The following is an 18660-nucleotide window of genomic DNA, read 5'->3' as shown; positions in this document are numbered from 1 at the left end:
ATTTTATTCTCATTAACTGTTGCAGATTTACTGCAGTGAAAAAGGGCTATGTAACCCGAGATGTGACAGTACAGAAAGATCAAAGCCGAGGACTGGAAACTAAATAAACCCTCTGGCTACTTCCTGCAAGGAAAATTCACTTTGGCAATGTAAAACAGAGCTCAGTTAAAAACTACTCTTAGTTTTATGAGCTGTCATAGCAGCTCAAGTGGTTTGGACCAGCTGAGTTTAGAACATTATATTTCCTTGTTTTTGTCTTAGATACTTCTGTAGGAAGTTTTATAGTGTCCTCCTCCCCTTTAAAAACACAACAACAAAAATCTTTTCTTTTAGTTGAAACTGAGAAGGTAACCACTAAACTTATTAAAGCAGGTAGGTCTTCATTTGCGCATTCCTTTCTCATTTACCATAACATAATATTTTACTCGTAGATTTATTTGACAATATAAATTTAATAATTCATCTACAATCTGTACGATTTCTATTCAAAATAAGTGCAAATCAGTTTACACAACCCATATGGCTTATATCTGAGGAATGAGCTATTTGTAATCACACATCTGGAATGACTAAAGGCAATATGGAGAAAATGGGAATTAATACTACAGTTAACGCATGGGCTCTAAGTTCTAGCTGTTTTTTAAGAACATATTTAAGAAAAACTAGCTTAATATTTTAATAATAAAAATGTAACAATTGTTCATAAATACATAAATCATATCAAAACACCGATGGGCTAGAAAATTAGGAGATATCGCTAGGTTAAAATGACCTCTAATTTTTAATTTTTTGGAGGCATGACAGTGCTTATCAACTATTTGATGAGCATACTTTTGTTATTTTTATTAGAATATGAATAAGCCACGAGAATGACAATTTGTGTTCTTTTCTCTTAAAGAATCTTTTTAGATTTTCTTTTGCATTTCCTAGGCAAAATATATGAGCAATCATCTTTGCCTAAAAACTTTTGATTTTCTCTCCATTTAAATTAACTAATTTTTAATATCCATATAGTCAATAAAAATAGAATTAATATATTTTAAAAATACATGAATTTAGATAATCACTCTTTACTGGTAGGATATAATTTGTACTCATGATTGGGTTAGCTCCCATGTCATTTCTTCTAGCACAAAGCTACACCATAATCAATGTGTCAACATCTTTATAGGATCCAGTCATATTCAGATTGCCTTATTTATAGGCCCAGTTTTGCCTGAATTTCTTCCCCTAAAGGGAAGTTCTAATAAAGTAACAATAAATTTGGTTTTCTTTGGGAGTATCTTTGGATATTATAGACAGCTAATAATGTACACACCTCTAAAAATTGCTCAGATTAACAGATAGAAACTTAATACTAAATTGATGAAGGCAGTTCTGTCATCAACTTCTCTTGCTTCTAAATTTCTAAATGCAAGTAAGTAACTGAAAAATATTTTTCCAAGACAGGACTAGAACTTCTTTAGGATAAAACATCTTCCCAAGTTTCTAGAATGCTCAGCCTTCACTTTTGGCTCATATTTCTGAATTTCAGTAAAGTTTACAGTTTTCAAATGTTGATGTGTGATAATCTAATAAAATCTGGCCTTAAAGGTTATAGACCCAATTCACTAATAAAACCTAATTCAATTCTCCTTGGGAAATGCAAATTATTACTGTACAAGCAGTGCAACTGAATTTCCTTGCCTTTTCAATTCCAGAAAAACGTTGTCTATAAAAAGTCTAAAAGAATAAGACAAATAAGACTGACATATAGTCAGCCATGGATTAATTCATAGGCATAAAACAATGGGATCGTGCAGGCAAATATTTACATTGGTTAATGAGCTGAATAAATGATTTGCATGAGGTATTTACCCTTTTAGACTGAGATAATCCTCATTTCATTCTCATTTTTTATACAACTGGATTTAATCTACAGAAAATTTAGTGGACTAACTACTTAAGAGAACTTAAAGGTAGTGAAGTAATTAAAATTACTTATGTGTTAATAAACAGCAGTGTGCCTCCAAGCAACTCTAAAGTAACAATGTGCAGTAAACTATGTCAAATGTATTTACATAAAATTGGTATGCTATTTAAGGTACTTATCTTACTCTGCATTTTAATAACATTTAATCCAAACTTTCTAAACCATAATACACTGATAGAGAAACATACCTGCTTGTCATCTGGAGCTGGTAAAACTAAGCTTAAAGGCTTCACTTTTTAATTAGCTACCTGGTTTTACATTAGTCCTTTAAAAATTTCCACATTGTTAATATAGAGACAGTGGTTCCCTTTCCACCACTACCACACACACATGTTAATGATTGAATGCAATATATGAAGGTATAAGGGTTAGGTAAATGCAAGTTATTAGTCTCTGTATATTTAGATTTGGACTTTTTAAAACCATTAAACATTTTATTCTTGGATATTTTTAGATGGCTACTGAGATAGTCCATCTTCTTAAAAAATAACTGGCAAAACTACAATGGGAGAGGGCTGGGGATTTAGCTCAGCGGTACCACGCCTACCTCGCAAGCACAGAGTCCTGAGTTCGATCCCCAGAACCAGAAAAAACAAAGACAAAAACTGTAATGGGAGTATTTGGAAAGAAAAACAGACTTCATGTTAAGATTATATAAGAGCAAGAGCTTCATGCTTCTATTTGGACTCATTTGATTTTCTCATCACAACTATTTTGTTACATAGGCATTGCCATTTGTGTTCTATTTTTACCATCCCTCAAATTTAAAAGTCTATTTCATTAGTATTGATGAGGATAAAAAGAACTTAAAATTATTTCTACTGGTTAAAACTAGGTATAGATAGCCCTCATTACAAGGCTTAAAAAGGATATTTGTACAAAATAAAATGTCATTTGCATAAATGAATGTTTTGTAATTTTAAAATAAAAAGGTGCACCGATCTGAATATTTTTAGACTGAATCATATACCCTGCCTAACATGGAGCAATTTTTAAAAGTAAACATGATATTGTCTCGTTACCAAACCCTGCTGTTATAAAGAGGTTCTACTGTATTTTAATCAGTTTAACAAAATTTCAGTTAAATGGAGAGCTCATGCAAATATCCCAACCTAGATCCAGTTAAGAACAAGTACTGGGAACTTAAGCAAATGTGCACACCAAGGACAAGGATAAAAAGTGGATGTATAAAGGTGCCTTGAATAGACAAGGCACTTAAATGTTTTTAAATTTCCACTGTTTAATAATGGGCTTGTTTTAAAGTAAAAATGTTTGCATACTAATAAGTCAACAAATCTGGTACCATAATGTGTTAACACATGCAAATGAAAATAAATGGAACGTCAAATACTCAACCATGCTTTTGAATTATCAGAATTACAGATGTGGCAGTGGTATATATCTAACTTTATTAGATGTGAATGAAACTATCATAAAAGGGAAATTTTAATATGGAGGAAATGAATTAAAAGATCTCTTTGGTCAACCTTTAAAGTGAAGAATGTTGTGTAAAGTGAACATCTTACTATTAAATGTATCTATTTTGATCTTCATGTATAGCATTTACTTGAGCAGTGTAATACAATCTGTGGGTATAATCTTGTGATATAATAGCAAGTGTTGAAAAAATTATTCTACAGATACATATACCCCATTACAACTAAGTTACCTAACTTCTTTTTTTGCAGTGCCAGGGATTGAACTCAGGACCTTCTGCTTGCAAGGCAAGCACAGCACTACTGAGCTAAATCTCTGGCCCAACCTGACTTCTTGATAACAACTTATTTATTCAGTCTTTATTTTTATTTGTAATTCATAAGGATGAAATATTATAAATGAAGTCACTGAGTAAAAATCGACAGTTTAAGGCACTTATTCTACATTATCAAATGCCTTCCACAAAGGATTTACCAACTTAAATTTCCATAACAGCTGTATGAGTACCTCTTTGCTTATAATGTGTATTAGCATTAAAAAATCTTTAGTTGGTGAAGAGGGTACCTGGCTATTTTACTTTGTAACTACTATGTCTGGAAAAATTACTGAAGTCAGGTTTTTTGTTTTTTTTTAAAGCCTTCCTGTAGCTGGGTACAGTGGTATATCACATAATCCTAGCTAGCACCCTGGGAAGCTGTGGGAGGGGATCCCAAGTTTAAGATGAGCCTGTGCAATTTACTGAGAGCCTGTTTCAAAAATAAAAAGGGCTGGGGATGTACCTCAATGATAAGGCCCAGTATCCCCAATATTGCAAAAACAAAACAAAGAAAACCTTCATACTGAATATTCTCCACTGAGAAAAAAATAAAAGAGACATTCAAAAAGCTATGATCATCCGATAGAAATTTAATAACACTAAAGCAATGTTATAGTGATTATCTTTACAACAGTTTATAAGTATTTACCAATTTAGTTCTCATAATGCCAAACAGTCTCAATGTATATCAAAGGAAATGTTTTGGAGAGGTTCTTTTAACTTTTCTTAGAACTTTGCAAGTAATTTCTGCATTGCTGTTACAATAATAAAGGTCACTATCACTTAACCACCATGGGTTGGAAAAAACTGAGAGTTTGGGTTATCAATTAAAAATTGGTAAAAGACTTTTTTTGCTGAGACAAGGTTTCACTACATTACCAAGCTGGTGATTCTCTTCCCTCAGACTGCAGAGTAGCTGAGATTACAGGCATTCAACACTATCACCAACAAAAGATTATTTTTATAATAAATAATTTATTAGTTCCATTCAGTATGATATTTCAAAGCATAAGAAACTCAATGTTTGAAAAAATGAGAATGAAAAGCATATTATATATAATATTTGGTAACTTTAATTCACAAAAAGTTAATACTGAAGTAGGTTAAGAAAGGAAAAAAACCCAGGCTATAGCATACGCAAAAATGAAAGTGTTAGAATCAGATGCTTCAGATAGTGACACATCCAGCTCATCTTTGACCTTAGTGAAATGGTCAGTAAATGACATCACTCTGCCAACCACCAAGAATGTAGGTTCTCTAAAAAATATTTTTCAAAGACCCAAGGAAACCTAAGCAGTCTCTGCAATTTTTTCCAGTTTATGAAAATTGGATTCCTATAAAAGGAAAATGGACCATTTTTACTGCAACAAAAACTGATTTGTAAAAGCTGGAAGCAGTTTAAAAATACTCAACATGAGGTTCTTGTTAGTCTTGAAAAGTAAGAGTTATAATAAAAAAATGGTCCAAAAATATGGTACAGATTCATGGTATATAACAGGAAAAAAAGCTACTCTTGCACCTATTATTTTTAATTAGCTTCAATAGCAAGTTCCATTTTACTTTCTAACACCAGTTCAGATTTGGGGAGGGGAAGATTTACATTTGCCTCTCTGGGATTGGCAACTCCATAGCTAATGCCTTGGAGCCCTAAATGCATTTTGCATTAGCTCTAAATGTCGGGAAATCCTGGCGCCAAGGGGTTCAAACCAATAGTGATGCATGTCTAAGACCCAGGATTCGCTGTCCAACTGCCAGTATCTATTTTATCAAACATTCAGTCTCTCTTGTAAAATGAGATTGATGAGTTTAGCAGTTTTCACTGTTTCCAATTAAACTGCCTTGCTATATTACAAAAATGCAGGCATTCAGATTGAGAAGGGCCTTTGGCTTGGATTTTATGAAAAACACCAATTTGAATTGTTTAAACACTTCTCTTAATCTGGCTTAGTTTCTCAGGTTTGAATGCATTTGTCATTTTAGGAAAAATTTTTTCTGAACAATTAAAAAAATAAAGTTCATTGTCGTTCAAATCAGCAATTTATTCTTTACCTTGCAGGAACTTGGGATTACCTATTTTATATCAATCCACTCACACTGAAATGTTCAAAAAACAGCGAAGTCCAAAAAGCTGTGAGAGCTAGCTGAAGAGCACGCCACTTGGCCCTGTCAAAACCTGCTCCATATTTCATCCCACATACCACTGTCAGTCAAATCATTACAACAATGGTAATGACAGAAATCACCTTTTATACATTAACCATTTATATTCTTTCCCTAGATAACTTAGCCATGCTCATTTATCAAAGACATATGATAAAGAAGCAAGGAAAGAATCTGTAAGTCATCTGGACCTCTTCTCAGATTTAAGGAGGAAAAAAACAAAACCCCAAAGGAAAAAACCCTCTCAATATATTAATACTTTTTCTTTTTAAAGGTATTTAGAGAATCAGTTTTTTCAGTATTTTAAATTCAATTAAGACATTATTTTTTAAGTTATCCTAAATTCTTTATGGTGTCCATAAAATATTATATTCTTAGTGGAGATGAACAGGAATCCAATAACTTGTTTAATATTTCTTGAAAAAATTAAATATTAAAATATCTGAGTAATTTAAAATCTGTTAAAATGAAAAATCTTAACAGTGATTTGAGTCAATGTTATTAACTCATTTTAAATTTACCTATTAGATATCAGAAGCTGAAAGGTAACTGCTAGTTTAAAATTTTATATATGGGACATTAGAGAGTAAAATTATCACAGATATACAAAATATCACATATGTACAAAATATGTGAATAATTATGAAGCAATTCAAAATATTTGTCTTTGCAGAATTAAAAAATATGCCAGCTTCATGGTTTTTTAGTATCAAGGGAGTCCTAACTAGCCAAAAATGACTGAATAAATGAAAAAAAGTAATTAATTCCAGTGTAGATCAATAAAACAAAATCTAGAAAGAGTATGTATCCTTGGCTATATTATATTCTCCATATCTCTGCTAATACAATTGAGAGCCCCTATTAGTTTGATCTTTTAGCTACAAAAACTGGAATAAATTGATTGTAAATTATCCTAGAAATAAAAAAGTAACAGTTACATGAGTTAAATCCCCAAGAATTATAAAAGAGATGAAAGACTTAACTTTGTCAGAGGAACAACTTTTTAAAGGATAATTTTCAAAACAAAATGATTATACTAAGTATATTATGCTTTAGATTGGAAAAATAATCTACTGTTTTATTAACTAATCATTTAAGACAATATTACCATGATGTGTCTTTTATGAAGTAAAGAAGCTATTTAAATATTTTTACCCTTGAAAAGGAACTGAAGGTTCCAAAAAGATTTTCTTAAAGTAATTTAAATAATTATTAACAGAACTGAGAAAATCCTGACGTTTTTGGACCTAATATTTTACTTAGTCACAATTAGTCACTAAATGTACTCCTAAAAACATTTTGATTGTTTTATAAAATGACCATTTTCAAAAGCCCCAAGTGAAAGATTTTCCTGCATTGGGCTTGTAAGATTATTTTGTATATTCAATTTTAGTGAAAATGTTTAGTTTCTTTAAAGTCACATAATTATATAAAAAGTAAAAGCAAGTCTTCACATAAGTAATGCATTAAATTAGTAGCAGTCTACTTTCTTTAGATTGGCAATATCTGCAATAAATAAAAAAATGCTTCATTCATAGTGAAACAAAATGAAAGAATAATTAATTGAAAGAATAATGAAGCAAAATTCTTTGATATATTAGGATCCTATTTCCAAATCATTTCTTCCTTTTTCAATTATGTTTCTGAAAACATTTGTACAGTGGAACTGCCACGTGATATAGTAGTTGTAATGATTAAACAGAGCCTCTATTTAAATAATTATACCTAATATAGCCAGAAGAATCAAAAGTAATCAAAAGCCATATGCTCTCTAGCATGGCTAGCTTTTATTCTTGAGGCAAGGAATTACTTACTATGATAATCTAGTAACTAGAAAACAATTTCTAACTATTTAAAGTTCACTACAGAACACTGAACTATGCATTTCATATAATGCTCCTATGTTTTTCCACTACATTTTTAAGCTTTTGAATCATGATTGTCAAAACTAAGTGGGCTGGATCTGTATCTAACAAATGAAATAGACCAAAAGAAAATATCACTGTGCCTTATAGGTAGTAAGAATTATCATTTTAAGATATTTTGTTTTACATATATAGGTGGATACATATATGTGACTAAAAATGTGTGTGTATACTAGGTTGCAATATGAAAGTTTTTTTTTTTTTTTTTTTTTTTTTAGTGCTGAGGATCAATCCCAGGGGCTTGTGTATGCTAAGCAAATGCTCTAGTACTAAGCTACATCTTCAGCCTTGAAAGGTATTTCTTTTAATATGAATTGTGGTCATAAATGCTTAAAGGTCACTATTGAACGTTTCTGTTTCCTCCAAATTAGGAGCACGTTATACTGGAAAGAACACAGGTTTTGGTGATATATACCTGAATTCAAATTTTCACTCTTATGAGTTGGTTACTTAAATATTTTGTGGCTTGAGTGTCTATAACAGTGCAGGTTAAATGAAAAGAAATATATTTGTAAAACTGACTATAATATAATTAATAATCATTATAGCAATTATAATTAAGATTGGATTAAAATGCTTATTTTAAGGGATAAAAGTTGTAACATGTTGACTGCAACCGTATTCATTTAAAAATATATGAATGAATCTCTCAAATAGAAAACAGATTATAATGAAAAATATAATTTTAGAAGCAGAAATACAACAATAATTTAAATAGGCTTAAGAGGAAATAAGATTATTCCTATTCAGAGTACTAGCTTAATGTGAAATTTAAAAATTTTAATAGCCTAAATTAAAAATATTATATGTCTGTGAATGGAATAAAGAGGAAAATATTGTTTATGACTTTTGGCAAGATTAAAAAAAATTTATATAACATCATTAGTAATCAAGTTGTATATCCGCTGTGGGGAACTTTATGATAATTGCAGGACAATCCCAGCCTGTCATATTTTTTTTCCTTAAATATTTTATTTGAATGCCATTTATGATACAAAAATATTCAAGTAAATCAAAGTATCAACTTTGTAAAATAGTGGTATTTAAATAGTTGTAAAATATGTGTCTTGTATTCTCATATTGTATTGGCTTTGGAAAGTACTCAGAAAACAACCTATATTCACTAACTTGGCAAAAGCATTGTCTTTTTCAATGGACAGATCATATTTTCTACACTTGATCTTAGCCAAAAGGCCAAGAAGCAATGACAGTTGATATTTTCCAAAGTGATAAAGATTTTTTAAGATCTGTGATCTCCATTTTTTAGATATAAAAATGTGACTTCACAAATTAATTTAAAAATATGCATGTTGAAAAGACTTGAGCTTTTTCCTTTAATGAAAAAGACAGAGAAATGAGGAGTGAAGAAAATTCTAGCTTTTCAAAAATGAAGCATCATACATAGTTTTTGGAAGACTGTTTACCTGCCAGGAAATGAATGCTGTCCAACTACATCTCCGTTCTGAAGGTGATAGTCATTGAAGAAATCTGGACTCATGGCTCCTTCAGTGGCAATTAATCCATCTAGAAAGAAGGAAAATGGTAACTAGTTAAATGTTTTTGTAGAGAAAAGGAAACTACCTTATCAAGCAAATACAGAAGTAATTCTTGTATAAATAAGAAAAATCTCAACAGTAAGAAAATAGTCTATAAATTTATCTGGAAAGAAAAATGGTGGCATGACATGGTGTTTTCTATGGAAGTATTCTTAGAAGATCATATGGACTAGTTTTGTTCGCAACAATTCTGCACAATAATTCAACATTTATTAAGCATATACTATATGCCAGATAATACCACAACAGAGATGGCAAAGACAGTCTCTTTGAAAAGCTTACAGTATTGTGAAGAAAGAGAAAGGTAAGGAGATGAGTCGAGGTGGGGTGAAAAACAGCATGAATAAAAGTTAAAAAAACATGAATAGCATGGTGTAGATAAAGAGCAATACTTTAGGGCAGTGGTGGTGAACCTTAGGCATGTGTGCAGGCTATTTGCAGCCCTGAAAGCTCTAAAAGGATTACTATTGCTGTTTTAGAGTATATTCCTCATTTTATTCCCAGGGAGCTTCATTCGTTTATCATGATTAGGGAATTGGATATATCAAATAAATGAATTTCTAAATAAGCAGTGCTTAACAAATTAAGTCCTAAATGTTAACGTACACACAAACTAATATTAGAAGCTAGATAACCTATTTTTAGTAGAGTTATGAATAAATTAAAAATAGAAAGGATCTGAGGAAAAAAGATCTATGTGATGATCTAAGAGAGGTCCCATGTATGGAGCAAATACTTTAGTATATGGCTTTTATCATAACTATTTGGATGGCTTTGGGGACTGACTTATTATAATACATGATCTCTGTTTCTTAAGAATAAAATTATTTACACCAAGAGTGGATATATGTACTAAATGAGTGGTGAAGGCAATAAAAGTTGTGGAGAGATTATTGTATTCAATAGGGATTAGAAAAGCCTATTTGGGAAAAAGAGACAGAGCTGTAATTGATTTGGGTCCTGAAAGACTGGTAGAATTCAAACGACAAAATCTGTGAATGGTAAAATGCAGTGAATGGTAAAACTAAGTAATAGAGTGGGCAAAGGAATTCAGTGAGGTCATTTGTATTTCCATAAGATCCTATACACCTTATTTGGTACACATATCCATTTGTGACACTGTTTATTAGTTACTTGGGTTACTGCTTTTGTACTGTTAATGGATTCCTTTGATATTTGTCTTACTGGCTTATTAAATTTAAAATACTTGAGTTTGGGGCTGGGGATTTAGCTCAGTGGTTTTGCTGTCTGCTGCGCAAGCACAAGGACGCAAGTTCGATCCCTGGTACCAAGAAAAAAATACTTGAGTTTGCACTAAAAATGTCAGTGATATTTAGTTGTTTTAATGTCCACTGAAGATTCTGTAAATCAAAAGACCAGCTAAAGAAAAGCTACAAAAAAAAAAGAGAAATCATAGCAGACTGAGCATAAAGAAGCTAAAAAATTTCTCTAAATCAATTCTATATGCATAAAAAATTATGTGAAAGGGTGGCCAAAATCAATATGGCTAAGCTTTAAAACTATCAACAATTTACTCTGTTTAAACTAGAATGAAATAACTGAAGATCAGGGTTTAAGAAACCCACCCCCATTTTGAAGGAAAAAAGCTAAGTAAAACACTAAAATAAAATGTATGCCACACTTTGAAAATGAATGCAAAGATGTTCATTATGCCAGGAAATAAAACATCTGAGCACTCAGGAATATGATGTTTCAGATATACTAATTACAACCAAATGAACAGATACTTATATGAGTTTGTATTTACAAAAAATGATCTAGTAAAGTGAGGCACATTAGAAATTTTATTAAAAACTGATCAAATTATCAAAATTTGATTTTTGATTCAAAGCTCCTATTGTTTTCAAAGGGAACAATGAGTAGCAAAATAATAAGCAGAGAACAGGATTACAAATTGCATTCAAATTAAAAATTCTTGAATTGAAAAATTCAGCCAGAAATTTTATAAACACGAGACAGAACTAATTTAATAGTAAAATAAGAATAATTTAAATATTAGGTAAATAAGAAAGAGTAAATTTATACTTCTGAAGTTCATCTGTAGTAATCATAGGGCACTGCAGCTGATTTTAAATAAACTGTAGCTTCCATAATGCCCTTTACTGCTTGACAAAGGGCAGCACTGACATATTGAGAAATATGTCTTCACTAGAATGAAGTATAAAAATTCCATGAAAGTCTCATCTCAATTTTTCTGGGAATATCTGATTCTCTGCACTGTACAACCAATACTATTTATTTTAGGGAAGTACTAAACAGATCCTATTTTCTTGATTATAAACCCCAGATCAAGCTAGGAGTGTCCTTCTTAAGCTCCTTGCTGTTTCAAAGAGAGCCATGAGGAACCCAAGAATTTCATGAAACATTTAAATGGCCAGAGAGCAAACAGAAAACAGAGATAAAAAATAACAGAGCTCTCTTAAGCTGTACAGTTTCACACACATTTAGGTTATTAAATTATACAGAATTGTTTAGTTATATAATACTATATACACAATGGTTATGTAACAAACCTTTCTGCAAGGCTCCAACTGATATAGTTATAAACAAATGGAGCATATATTAGAAGTGATGATATCAAAGCAAATCTATCAACCTTCAGAATTCTGAAAGCCAGTAAAAACATCTATTTATAAACATTGTAAAACAATAACAGTTGTTATATATGAGGAAACAGTTTCCTCTTATATATTATTACTGTTATATACTGTTACTGAAATAAACTTTCATAAACTATGGTTTTTAAGTGATCTTGAGGCAGAAAGAAACCATTTTAAGCTTCATATTCTAGGAATATTTTCACATATTAAGAATAGGATTCCTCATAATTGATGATGAACAATAAAAAAGTCACTTAGAAATGTGTAGCAGCAACACAGCTTTATAAATTATACTTCTATATGGATAAGAAGTACCAAAGTAAATAGCTTTATTTTCATGTTAACAAAGGAAATTAATCAATGACTACAATCATAATGCTTTCAGACTCTTAAGAAAATAGTACCATGAAGGAAGTGCTAGTTCCATAACATGAACATTCTTCTTAAAAAATAAAATAGCAAAGGAGAAATGCATATATTCTGAATTAATATTTAATTGTTTGAAGCATCAGAGGGTAATTCTAATGACTAGGAAGGTAGGAAATGCCATTTTATTTTAAAATAAATGATAAGACCCAGAGAATCATAGGTCATTTAGTTTAACCTCTGCGGCTGACAAGTGACTCAGGCCCTTTTTATTGGAAGTAGCCTGAAGTTTCAAAGAACCCCCAAAGCTTAAAGAAATGGCTCAAGCATTCAAACTAATATGCACTAATTACAAATTTATCTTATGATTCTAGGCTACAGTGGCACACAATAAAAGAAAAAGGGATCATATTATTTAGATCTCCATGAGACACATTATGACACAAATTCATTTATTCCATGGATTTCACAGAAAATGACAATGTAAAATAATACATAAACTAAAAAAAACCCCAGCTGCTATGAGAAAACAATCTGAACTCTATAGGATGAAATTTCTACTGTCAGATATGTATATCATCAGGCTACAGATATTTTTTAGAAAATGCAAGAATATCTAATATTTCACCACTCAAATACTTAATTTTATTTTTCTATCAGTGCTATTTTCTAAATTTGGGTATATAAAAATACACAATTCAGTTTTCTCACAAGAAGTATAACAACACATTTAAAAGTAACTCACAGAAAAATATAATTTTCATTTAGGAGCTTTAAATTAACTTAGAAGTGTGCTAATAACTTTACAAATCTTTGAAATTTTAATTGTATCAAAGAACAAAGTTGAATACTGATATGGTTAATAGTTTTACTCAGTTTTGGAAACTGGTTATTGATTCACGCTGACAGGTAGCTATCAATCTTCAAAGTAAGAAACTTGATTCTAGGAGTATTCTGATTCTTATAAACAAAAAATCCATATCATATATTTTACTTCATGAATACTAAATGTGGAAGAACAGCTGCTTGCCATTACTGAACTAAGAAATTCTGGTTGGCTGAAATTAATGATTTATCCCAGCTGTTTTGAAACACAAATCAGAATTTCATAACTACTGTAAACTTCAGTTAGGAAGAAATGTATTCAATTTTCAAAGTAAAGCATGAACTTTCAGGATTCAAGTACCTATATCAAATATTAAAGTGTAGTATCTATACTTTTCATACAGTTAAGAATTATGAGAAAACATAAATAGCTTTGTTGATCAGATGGGATAATTATTAGTGATTTGATGTAATGATAATTTATATAATCAACCACTGATCAGACAAATTTTTCTGACAAAATGAGATATAATACATGAAAACACTTAGAAAACATACTAAGAGTATCTAACAAATACATGGTAGGAAAAAAATGCTGAGCCATTTCAGATGAAATTTAATGCTTTCTCTTTTTTTGTGGTACTGGGGATCGAACTCAGGGCTTCACATGTGCTATGTAAATACTCTACTACTGAGCTATATTCCCAGCCTTAATGCCCTTTATTTCCAACCTTCCACAGATTTTCATTAGCAATCCCTTTCTTTTTCTTCTCAACCAAGAGACTTCAATTGATAATTAATACAGGCAATAGAACAAAACATGAAAGGCCAGAATATGCAAAATTAATTCTTTAAAAATGGATGTATGGCATAATACAGGCATAACATATGTATACACTAAATTTTACCTTGAAAACATCTGGAGAGTTTAGAAGGAAAAAACTATTGCTGTCAAGTATCTAAATCTTCCCAACAATCACCAAGTAGTTTGGTAGTTTGAAACTAAAGCAAAACTATAGCAAAATTAAACTGTTAAGATTAAATACACAGAAAAACAAACTATAAATCTTGACGATATCGACTGAAATGATACATTCCAGGAAGTAATAAACTAAGAGCAATTCATTTTGCTAGCTATATACTTTTTAATGGAGATCACATTAAAGACTAACTTGGAAAAAATCCTGGTGAATTAACACATGTTTTTAGTGTGTACAGATATTACATTTGAAATTACTAGCAGAAGCCTATTTATACATTAAAAGAAGTGCTTGGAAAGTTTGAGAATGTGCAAGGTTGGCAGGTCAAAATCCCTATTAAGCACAAAGGCAAATTTTTCCTTGGTTATTACCTTACCTGGGCTGTAGAAAAGGTCAGGTCTTTCTAGAATATCTCCTTCATGGATATATGGCTCAATTCGATCATCACCATACAAGTACTGCTCACTCTCATCCATTTGACGACTCTCTACCATCTCCAGCCACTGAGAGTTATGCCAGCAAAATTTTTCCCTCTGAATTTTCTTTGCCCATTCATCATCATATTCCTATTGAAAACAGCCAACTGTTAGTATACAGAATAAGTTTACTTCCTGTGACTTAGGTAGCAACAGTTTCATGAGGAGAGAATTTTGATAGCCTTTATTTGGTTCAGAAGGAATATTAAAAATACCTGTTTAAAATTATACAATAGCCAATTAAAGGAATTAAATATATATTAAGTCAGTCTCTAGATTATCAATCATTAATGGCAATGACAAATGATGGAAGAAGCTAAATTTTTCAAATTCTTACTGAAATATTATCTAAACACTGTCACAATTTAGGTAAATGATCAGATTTGAGCTTCCGGTGAGTTCTTGTGGTTATAACTATTTGTGGCACTAATGACAGGTGGTTAACATGACCTCTTGATAGATTCTTTAGTTTAGATAATGTGAGGGATGGGAAGCATTAGTAAGGCACTACTTTAACTACTGAACTGGTTTACTACAGAAAACAATCTGATTTTGTTTCAACCACAAAATTGTATCTGAGTTATAAATCTATTTCTTTAAGTGTCTATCCTTGTTTTGACCATGAACTCCTGAGAAGCAACTGTGGATTATTCACCAACAAGTGTGTCTGTAACACTCGTCACAGAGAGAAAGTTCTTGGTGAATTTTCTGAAGGACAAATGGGCCAATTATTATAAACTATAGCAGCTCTTTATCTCTTGTCCCATGGATTATAGGAACTTTTTTTAGTTTTTAAAACTTTTATATTGACAGAAACATTAAATTGTGCCCATTTGTGAGGTATTATGTGATATTTTGATATGCGTATGTATTGTATAAATCTTAAAGTTACACATACCTCCTCCAACACCATTTCTTTATGGTGAAACTCCTTTCTCCTAGCTTTCTGAAATATTCCATATCTTACTGTTCTCTGTAATACTTATTGTGGATCAGCACACCAGAATTTACCCCTACCTCTAACTTAGCACCCACTGAACACAACTTTTCCTACAGTTCACCCCCATAATCACCATCCACTCGAATTTCTATGATATAATTTTTGTATCCCACACATGAGTGAGGTTACGCAGCAGTCGTCTGTGCCTGGCTTTTGCCAGATAATTCACAAAAGAGTGATCACTTCTCCTCACAATAGAAAGGATGAACTTTTAAATTATAACCATTAAGGTAAAACATTTAATGCACAAACAAAAAGCAAAATGGTATTTTTGAGGAAGAAACTGAAAACACTTACCTTTTACTTAAATGACGAGTTAGTCACAGGTTACCCAAACTCCAAGAATGTGTCTTAAAATGTCAGAAATCCTATGACTGGTAATGATTTGACTGTGTTTCTCTTGTTTTAAGAATAGTAGCTTGTTTCATTTGGCAAGAGGGAGGCATATAACTAACTTTTCATCTTGGCACAAAAATTAAAAATCTGAATTATCTGAATAAAAAGATACTCAGGGAAAATGACAGAAAAGTGTATGATCAAATAGCTATTATAAATTAAGTTCTAAGCATATGATTTCCTAGTATAAAAACAGGAGCCAAATGTCTAAAGCATATAAAACATGAGGTGTATTCTTCCAATGAGTAAAATTTGTAGCCAGGTATGATTGCACACACCTGCAATTCCAGCTCCTAAGAGGTTGAAGCAGGAGGATGGCAAGTTCAAGCCCAGCCTGGGCAACTCAGCAAGACCTTGCAGTGCAAAGGCCCCAAGTTCAATCCTTAGTACCATTAAAAAAAAAAATTAAAACTTGCCTCTTAGTAATGCCTGTGAAATGCTACAGAGGTAGGTAAAACATAAATTCTTAGAATACATATGTATAACATGTATTTAGCCTAGTAAGTAATGCTCTGTACAAAGGAAAAAAATTCTGTTGAGCTACCATTTTTTTTTTCTTTTTTGAGACAGGGTCTCAACTATGAAGTCCAGGATGGCCTTGAACTCACTAGGTAGCTTGCAGGGATCCTCCTGCCTCAGCCTCCCGAATGCTAGGATTACAGGTGTGTGCCACCACATTTGGCTGAGTTACGATCTTATACCATCTTTTAATAGGTTCATATTTAATAACTCATCAAAACAAAACACATATAATGTGGAAATGCGTAATAAAGATTTTTTTTTATTTTACAAATAGCTTGTTTAGTAACTTCAGCTGCCTTCTTTTTTTTTGGTACCAGGGATCGAACTCAGGACCTTGCGTTTGCAAGGCAGGCAGCAGAACCACTGAGCTAAATCGCCGGCCCTATTTCAGCCTTCCTATTACCCTAGAAGCTCACAATAATATTATTATACTTACACATACAAAGTTATAATGAGTTATTATACTTACACATACAAAGATTTTTTTTTTCAGGACAGCCTATTTGACAAAAGTCCAAGCACACAAAGCAAATATAACCCTGAGGAGCCACAGCTAACTGTTGACATGCCCTTGGTAAAACTGGTTTTTCTAAGACACTGAGAGTTGGCACAGAACCTAGCACCATATGTAACAAGACTGCCCTTAAGCATTCCTTTAAAAGGTTCCCTTTATTTTATCAGATTATGATGGAATTATTGTGTAGAATCAGTGTATTTATTTTTTTAAGAACCCCCCCAAATTTCATAATCAAGTAATAAGAGAATAACAATAGTTATTATACCGTGTGTCAGCATCTTCAAAGTAGTTACTCAGAGTATAAGACATTATAAGGCCTAAAAGTATAGTAGCAATGATACAGATTGCACTATCATTTGTCCTTTAAAAACAATTTTAATGATTATTTAAAGTAATTGTGCAGTATAAAACAAAAGATTTAATTTCTGTGCCTGACATAATGATTACCAAGCATTGTTTACAGGATTACAATGAAAACACTAGCTGTTATCTCAACTTTTTGAATGAAAAAGCAAAAGATTTTTCCTCAGGAAATATAAGACAAAATGTTGTTCTATACCAGACTGAGTCATCACTTAGTATACAATTGTGTCTTGCAGAAGATCCAACGATATTCACAGAACCCTACTGTAATGAATACATTGCGATGAATAACAAATAGGGTTTTCCTAAGAGGTGGCCCTGCGGTTTTAATAGGTATGTATGGTTCTTTGTTATGGATCACAGATTAAAATGGCAAAAACTTTTATTGAATAGCATCAAGACTTTAAAAGTTCTTCTTTTAAAAATCTTAAAAAGTTAAAAAAAATCTTAAAAAATTATAACATGACATTTCAAAAATACTGTTTGGATTTTTATAATTATAAATTTATATTTTTATTGTTGAAATGTGAAAATTATAGAAAATATTTATAATATCTTTACCTGGTCAAGTCACCATATATTCCTGCAGTTTTTAAATGATCTTTTAAATTCTAATATTAATTGCTAGCTTAGAAAAAACACACATACACTTTTTGCTTTTTTATTTTGACACAGGTCTATGTAATTCAGGCTGGCCTCGAATGTACAGTGATCCTTCTGCATCAGCCTCCCAAGTGTGAGGTTACAGGTGTGAGCCACGACGCCCAGCCTGAACAATATTTAATAAGACATAGGCACACACCCATGTGCATGCACACACACATACACACAATAATTTAGAGGCTTAAAAATAAACATTATTAAGATACCATACTGGTGCCATAAGAGTTTGTTCTAGTTTGTGGAATATAGCCTGAGAGTTTCACATGTTCACCATATAAAACAATTAGAATGAAAAACACATTAACACAATATTCATTTAAATATTTTTGTTTTACTCCTTGGTAATATTAGAATCAAATTAGGTATCAATGTTTGCTTTATGATGCTGACCACTGATTTTATTTCTGAAAAAGTTTATAATCTTTATTGAAAATAAAAATTTTAGCTTATAGCTGCTGAGATTCTATTTAGCAAGTGCCATACACAATAGGCTAAGCCAGTGGACGTAAGAGTTTTAAACTTTAGAAAAAGTTCAGAAGTATATTTTAGGGACAGATATTAAGTC

General features: G+C 31.5%; 1 protein-coding gene and 1 long non-coding RNA gene across 5 annotated transcripts in view; one reads left to right on the top strand and one right to left on the bottom strand.

The window, feature by feature from the left end:
* The window catches only part of Kifap3 (kinesin associated protein 3), a 140441-nt gene that overhangs the window by 20258 nt on the left and 101523 nt on the right, over positions 1-18660 (bottom strand). For all 4 annotated transcript variants that reach the window (XM_087206935.1, XM_087206934.1, XM_087206933.1 and 1 more), the window contains exons 18-19: positions 14535-14724; positions 9235-9334 (exon numbers count right to left, since the gene is read on the bottom strand). In XM_087206935.1, the coding sequence (XP_087063061.1) occupies positions 9235-9334; positions 14535-14724 (290 nt within the window). The remainder of the gene's footprint in view (positions 1-9234; positions 9335-14534; positions 14725-18660) is intronic.
* Positions 8027-18270, top strand: LOC147829133 (uncharacterized). Its single transcript, XR_015449540.1, has 3 exons — positions 8027-8105; positions 17669-17765; positions 18108-18270. It is a non-coding gene; the product is annotated as an uncharacterized LOC147829133 (long non-coding RNA).

The sequence above is a fragment of the Heterocephalus glaber genome, unplaced genomic scaffold (assembly GCF_053883595.1).
Source record: "Heterocephalus glaber isolate CG9 unplaced genomic scaffold, H.glaber_assembly_v1.0 deba00000738, whole genome shotgun sequence".
Taxonomy (NCBI): Eukaryota; Metazoa; Chordata; class Mammalia; order Rodentia; family Bathyergidae; genus Heterocephalus; species Heterocephalus glaber.
Note: the sequence above shows the minus strand (reverse complement) of the source record. Positions and strands in the feature narration are given on the sequence as shown.